At 51.4% G+C, this 7,081-nt stretch overlaps 1 protein-coding gene across 1 annotated transcript in view; it reads left to right on the top strand.

Moving 5' to 3' along the window:
- The window catches only part of LOC108505188, a gene marked incomplete at its 5' end in the record, with an annotated part of 7,679 nt that extends 7,351 nt beyond the window's left edge, over positions 1-328 (top strand). Inside the window, one exon of the mRNA XM_017830928.1 lies at positions 92-328. Within this exon, the coding sequence (XP_017686417.1) occupies positions 92-290 (199 nt within the window). The remainder of the gene's footprint in view (positions 1-91) is intronic.
- Between the last annotated feature and the right edge of the window lie 6,753 nt (positions 329-7,081).

Below are 7,081 nucleotides of genomic sequence, written 5' to 3'. Positions count from 1 at the left end.
TGCTGAGCCTTGCCAGCTCTGGGCCCTGCTGGGCAGCAGAGTCCCTGTGTGCCCCCTGCAGCTGGGCCTCAGCCACCTCCTGTCTCCACAGGCTCCTCTCTGCTCCTGCTCCAGCCCGGCCAAACACCTCAGGCAGGAAGAGCAGGACCTCTCACCCTCACTCTTTGTACCCTTGCTCAGCTGCGTTGCCGCGGCTGCAGCACCTGCTTTTCGATGTCAAGGTCCAGCTGCCACCAAAACGATCCTCTCTGCCTCTAAACCCACTGATCGCACCCTATGACGAGGACTGAAGTTGGTCCTTTCCTGCCCACCCCTTTTGTTCAAATAAAGATAGAGTCAGCATCACTTGAGTGTCTGGGTGGTCCCACCAGCAAAGCCCCAAGGCCCCAGCCCTGGCTGAGCTCCGTGCCCGGGCGCAGCCGTGGATGCCCACGGTGTGGGCAGGCAGGAGCCAGGCTGGGGCTGGTGTGACCAGCAGCAGGGCCCTGAGGGGCTGGGGCAGTCTGTGGTGAGGGTCCTTGGGCTGAGGGCACATCTATTGCAGCAGGACCATGTGGTCCTGGACCTCTTTGATGGTTTAAATAACCCAGGGTTAAAAAAAAGGTTAACCCCACTGAGGATGTCCACCCCCTCCTCTTCCCCCTTCTGGCAGGGGGAGAGACACTAGGAGAGACAATGGGAAAATAAAATTGTGGGAATCCCAATTTTACACGCATTTACAGAACTTTTAAAGAAAAACTTGCAGTAAACAGAACAATACAGAGGGATTGGTTTACCCACAAACAGGAGTATACATCACCAAACAAAAAAACCTGCTCCCTGAAGAGAGCATCCAGTGTAGTTTTCCTGCCTGGACCCCAGGATAAAAAAACAAGAGCGCTCCTTCCCGTTTTTCACCTCACATGGCTTGGGAGAAAAAAGAAATCAATGTGGCAAATGAGTTTCTGCAGTTTAACACCCTCCCCCAGCCAGACAAACAATGGGGAAGAGGGGCAAAGCGAAGCTTGGAAAAGTATTTTGTCTGAAAGGACTTATGCTGCAGAGACACTGGGTCCGAGGGTGCCTGTGGCGGTGACGATCCCTGCAGTAGTGGTGACGTTTGTTTTTGGATTTGGGGCGGCTCTGACCTGTGGCAGGGCTTGAGAAGCGGCTCCAACAGGTCCTGGGACTGACAGAGTGGCTCTGATGGCTCCTGGGACTGATGGAGCAGCTCTGATGGCTCCTGGGACTCACAGAGCAGCTCCAACAGCTCGTGGGACTCATGGAGCAGCTCCGATGGCTCTCGGGCAATTGTGGCAGTGGCAGGTGGCAGCTGCAGCCCTGGCCCTCCCTCTCCTGAGCAAGCCTGGCAAAAGAAAGGCCACCCTTCCACTTCTGCCCGCAGAGTTTAGAGGGACAGTCCACGCCTTCGGCGACCGAGGCAGGAATGAAAAAACGTTCCTCTTCTGGCGCCTTGGCATTCCCTGCTGGAACGACATCCTCCAATGATGATGTAGTTGGTGCAGAATATACAGTTTGGTCTCACCCATGTAGTGCTAATGCCCACCTCCTATCTCTGTAACCACGACATAATCCACTCCTTGTTCTATACCATCGTCTTCATGCCAAAATTAATCCTTTTTTAACTGTGTGTATATATATATAGATAGATAGATACACATACACATAACTATTCAGAAGCACAGGTGTTATTTCACTAGTCACTAACCATCCCCCAAGATGAGTGTTGAGTTCATTTAGTCATGAGTGGTGTAAGTGGAGCAGTCTGTCCTCATTGTCCATGGCATTTATGGGATACAGTGGCAGTGTGATTCAGCAACCAGTATTATATATGCAATTCAATGTTACAGACAGTTCTCACCCAAAATCACATCCCCTTGAGGTTGCCCATCCCTCTGCATTACCCACCAAGTGCACCCAGGTCCTTGAGCAAAAACACTCCCACGGAGGGGCTTGCCTTTGCTTGCAGCAGGAGTAATCCAAACAGTCTTCCCTAACACATTCCTCATATGCACCATGGGGACTTTATCTCCTTCTAAGGTATGGAAGGGCTCTGATTGGCAGGGCTCAATTGGTAGAGCCTCCAGTGTTAACTAACCAGGTGGCCTTTGCTAAATTCAGGTCCTACTGAAGGTCCCACTGCCCATTGCCTTCAATGTGGTTTTTAACAGTCCATTGCAACATTCAACTTTCCCAGAGGCTGGTGCATGACAGGGAATATGATTCACCCATTCTATCCCCCGCTCTCTGGCACAAGTGTCTATGAGGCTGTTTTTGAAATGAGTCCCACTGTCCAACTCAAGTCTTTCTGGGGTGCTGTGTTGCCAAGGACTTGTTTTTCCAGGCCCAGGATGGTGTTCCAGGCAGTGGTGTGAGGCACAGGGTGTGTCTCCAGCCATCCAGTGTCGTTTCCACCATTGTCAGCACACAGCACTTGCCTTGGCAGGTTTGGGGAGTGTGCTATGATTGATCTGCCCAGCCTCCCCATATTTATATTTTGACCATCATCCCCCATCCCACAGGGGCTTCACCCACTTGGCCCTGCTTAATCACAACACATTTCACACTCCCATGGATAACCTGGGAGAGAGTGTCCATGGTTAAGTCCACCCATCTGGATGTTGTATCTCTTCCCTGATGACCTGAGGTGTCATAGGCCCACTGAGCCAGAAATAATTCACCCTTGTGTTGCCAGTCCAGATCTACCTGAGACACTTTTATCTTGGCAGCCCGATCCACCTGTCCCTTGTTGTGATGCTCCTCATTAGCCCAGCTCTTGGGTACCTGTGCATTTACATGACATACTTTTACAGCCAACTTCTCTGCCCGGGCAATAATTTCTTGCCACAATTCAGCAGCCCAGACGGGTTTCCCTCTGTGCTGCCAACTGGCCTTTTCCCATAGGTCCAACCATCCCTACAGAGCGTTTGCCACCATCCACAAGTTGGTGGAGAGGTAGAGTGTTGACCATTTCTCTCATTCAGTGATATCTAAAGTCAGCTGGATGGCTTTCAGCTCTGCAACCTGACTTGATCAGCCTTGTCCCTGAATACCTTGTGTGACCCACCATGTAGGACTCCATGCAGCAGCTTTCCATTTTCAATGTGCCCCTACAACACAGCGGGAACTGTCAGTGAAGAGAGCGTGTCACCTTTCATTTTCTGGTAGCTGATTATATGGTGGGGCCTCCTCAGCACGTGGCACCTGCTCCTCTTCCTTCTCTGATGATGGCCTGAAATTTTGGCCTTCAGGCCAGTCGGTGATGAATTCCAAGATCTCTGGGCGACTGGGGTTTCCTATCCAAGCTCGCTGTGTGATCCGAGCCATCCACTTGCTCCACGTGGCATCAGTGACATGATGTGTGGAAGGGACTTTCTTTTGAACATCCAGCCCAGCACTGGCAGTTGGGGTGCCAGGAGGAGCCGTGCTTTGGTGCCAATCACTTAAGAAGTGGCTCAAACCCCTTCAAAAGCTGCCAGGATCTGTTTTTCAGTTGGGGTGTAACAGACCTTGGAAACTTTGTATCCCCGACTGCAGAAGGGTTGTCCTCGAGTCTCCCCAGGTACTTTTTGCCAGAGACTCCAGGATGGACCATTGTCCCCAGCTGCAGTGTAGAGCACGTTTTACACATCCTATCCTGTCCTAACTGACCAAAGAGCTACTGCATGAGCAATCTCTTGTTTGATCTATTCAAAAGCTTGTTGCTGTTCAGGGTCCAACTTCAAATTGTTCTTCTTCCATAGCACAAAGTAGAGTGGGCTCACAATCTGACTGTACTCTGGAACATGCAGCCTCCAAAAACCTGCAGTGCTCAGGAAAGCTGTGTTTCCTTCTTGTTGGTCAGTGGGGATAGAGCTTCTCTTTTGTTGACCATGTCCATCGGGGTCTGGCAACATCCAGGCTGTTGCCTTTTGCTCCTAGGAACTGAATTTTCTGGGTAGGTTCCTTGGCCTTACTTTGTTTTATGGCAAAACCAGCTTTCAGGAGGATCTGGATTAGCTTCTCTCCTTTCTCAAAAACTTCCTCTGCTGTGTTGCCCCACACGATGATGTCACCCAAGTGTCCTGGAGCCTCACTGGATCAGTCCACGGCAAATTGTGGGGCTGTGTTTCCACACAGTCGGTTCCAGGTGTACTGGATGCCCCTCCAGGTGAAAGCAAACTGTGGCCTGCACTCTGCTGCCAAAGGGATGGAGCAGAACTCATTAGCAGTGTCAATGGTGGCTGCCTTGGACTCCAGCTCATACTGAAGTTCCAGCATGTCCAGCACAGCGGCATCAGTGGTGGGGTGATCTCATTCAGGCCACCATAGTCCACTGTCAGTCTCCACTCTCCACTGGACTTACGCACTGGCCATATCGGACTATTAAAGGGGGAGTGATTCTTGCTGACCACCCCCTGGTCTCCAGTTCATGGATGGGGTTCACAGCGTCCCAGTTCATGCAGTGTTGCTGACATTGCACTCTTGTGGTAGCAATTGTTACCCTTTGTTCTTCAACCCTCAGCAGTCCCACAGCAGAGCAGTCCTCTCAGAGGCCAGGCAAGGTATTCAACTGTCTAATTTCCTCTGTCTCCACAGCACCTGTCCCAAAAGCCCAGTGATGCCCTTTACAGTCCCTGAAATACCCTCTCCCGAGGTAATTCATGCCAAGGATAGACGGGGCATCTGAGCCTGTCACAACGGGGTGCTGCCATGGTCCGAAATGGGGAAAGGATCACACGAAAGCACAAAGGAGTTCAAGCGAAGTAGAAGGCTGCTCTGAGCTATCGCACTTTATTCTTGTCAGGGACTCATATAGGGTAGGATGGGGAAGGTTCCAGAACTGGGGGTGGAGACACAGCCTATATGGAAAGGGTAGGAGGGGTTCAGGCCTTATTAGGGTAAAGGAGAGGAGAAACACCCAAATAAGGGCATTTATGGGAGGAACAATGCCAAATAAGGGAATGCTGCAATGCAGCAAATTCTAGCTAATCAGAAAAGAGGAATAAAACGTGAGGGAATAAACATATTAGAATTCGATAAAACTGGAGTACAAAGCTTTTCAAACCATGCATTAACAATTCTATAATTGTCCTTTAGCAAAGTCAGTTTAGTTTGTCTGGAGTTATGAGGTTTTAAGGCATCAGCAAGTGTCCAAATGTCACTGTCATCTTTCGTACACTTCTTGCTGTCTTCGAAACATCTCCCTTTCTTCTCTTGTGCCTGCTGCAAACAATAGCCCTTATCCCCAGGAAAGAAAGCCTGGAACCTTTGGCTTTCTGGTGCAGTTGGTGGGCCAGCCTGGGCACTCCATGGGCAGCAAGAGCTCTCTGTCCTTGCATCTGAGCAGACCAGCTCAGGCCAGCTGCCCTTCAAGGCCTTATGAGGTGATCGGGGGGGAGCCCTGCTTCTTTGTGGGAGATTTATACTGCATGGAGAAGCTCCTCCTCACTCAGCCCAGCTCAGCCCAACTGCCTTGCGAGGCCTAATCAGCTCACCGTTGGGTGGAGCTGAGGTTGGTTGTGGGAGATTTAAACTGCAGGGAGAATCTGCTGCCAGCTGAGCTCAGCTGAGCCCAGCTGTCTTGCAAGACCTAATCAGCTGCCCGGGAATGAGTCCAGGTCATTTCTAGGCGATATAAACTGATACAGGGAGTGCAAGCGACTGCAAGTGTGGTGAGCAGGGGCAGGCAAACAGGGGCGTGGTGCATCAGTGAGGGTGCGGCAGGGCAGTTGGGACAGCAGGTCACCCAGGCAGGGCGAGCAGGAAGGGCACAGCCACCCTCCCAGCTCTCTCTGGTGGCCTGTGAGGTCGGTCTGTGGCTCTCTGTGTCTTTGTGGAGTCGGAATGGTAGTTTAAGCGCAGGGCTCCAAAACCCGAATGAGGGCAGTTCCACACTGGAAAGAAAGCCCTTACCCTTCATCTCTCATGTGCAGTTGGTGGGCCATTCTTGGTACTCCGTGGGCAGCAAGAGCTTTCTCTGGTGGCACCTTTGGTCTGGGAGGAATCTTTGTCCATATTCAATTTTGGGAGTCAGACCAGCAGTTTCAGCACAGGGCTGAAAAAAGCCAACAACAGCCCTTATCCCCAGGAAAGAAAGCCTGTAAGCTTTGGGTTTCAGGTGCAGTTGGTGGGCCAGCCTGGGCACTCCAGGGGCAGCAAGAGCTTTCTGGTGTGGCACTTTTTGTCTGGGAGGAATCTTCGTCCATATGGAATTTTGGGAGTCCAACAGCTAATTTCCGCAGAGTATGGCCAGGACAGTCCTGCCTCCCCCTGTCACACCCCTGGGTTGCCACAGCTTTCTCCCCCACCCCTGGAACTGGGACTTTGTTTTGTTTCTTCTGAAAGTTTTTGATTGCACCATTCGTTGTTTATTCAGATTTTGTTAATAAAAAGCTGGTTTTTCCCTTTTCCACACTTCCACCTGAAGTTTCTCAATTTCTAAGTTGTAATCTTGTTAAACTAAGACAGTGGGACCCCAAAACCCCACCTGCCTTATGGGGACCCGCAACCCATCTACGCTGAGTGTTTTGACTTGGGAAATTAAGTGTGTAGTTGCCCCTGGATTGCTGGTGCTCTCTAGAGCTCTTCTGCATTGAATGCTTCCAGTGCTGCCATTCCAAAGGAACCACAGGTGTTGCATTCCATAGACCGTGTGATTCCAGGGGTGAAATGCGGGAAGGAGAAGTGGTCCGAGCCACTGATGGCTGTGGAGAGAATGGAACAATGCCACGGAAGTTCCCAAGATGGTTAAAGTGAACACGTGCACTGGTTTCCAGCACTGGGCTCAGCATTGACACCTTAATCTCAGGGACCGTCTGAACAGAGGGTTCAGCACCTGCAGGTGACAAGGAGACCCCTTGCAGCACCCAGGATTGGTGATGGCCCATCAATTAGGTCCCATCAAGGGTGTCTTAATTGGTGAGGACCTTTGCTTTGCCTCCTGACACTGTTTGTCAGGCTGGGCCCCTGGAGCTGCTCTTGATGGCTTCTCTCTTCTCCTGGGCATCCTATTTGAGAGGCCCAGGCCCAGATGGTCCCGCTGCAATAAATGTGCCCTCAGCCCAAGGTCCCTCACCACGTGCTCCCCCAGCCCCAGCCT

The sequence above is a fragment of the Lepidothrix coronata genome, unplaced genomic scaffold (genome assembly GCF_001604755.1).
Source record: "Lepidothrix coronata isolate B3197 unplaced genomic scaffold, Lepidothrix_coronata-1.0 Scaffold186, whole genome shotgun sequence".
Lineage (NCBI taxonomy): Eukaryota > Metazoa > Chordata > Aves > Passeriformes > Pipridae > Lepidothrix > Lepidothrix coronata.
Note: the sequence above shows the minus strand (reverse complement) of the source record. Positions and strands in the feature narration are given on the sequence as shown.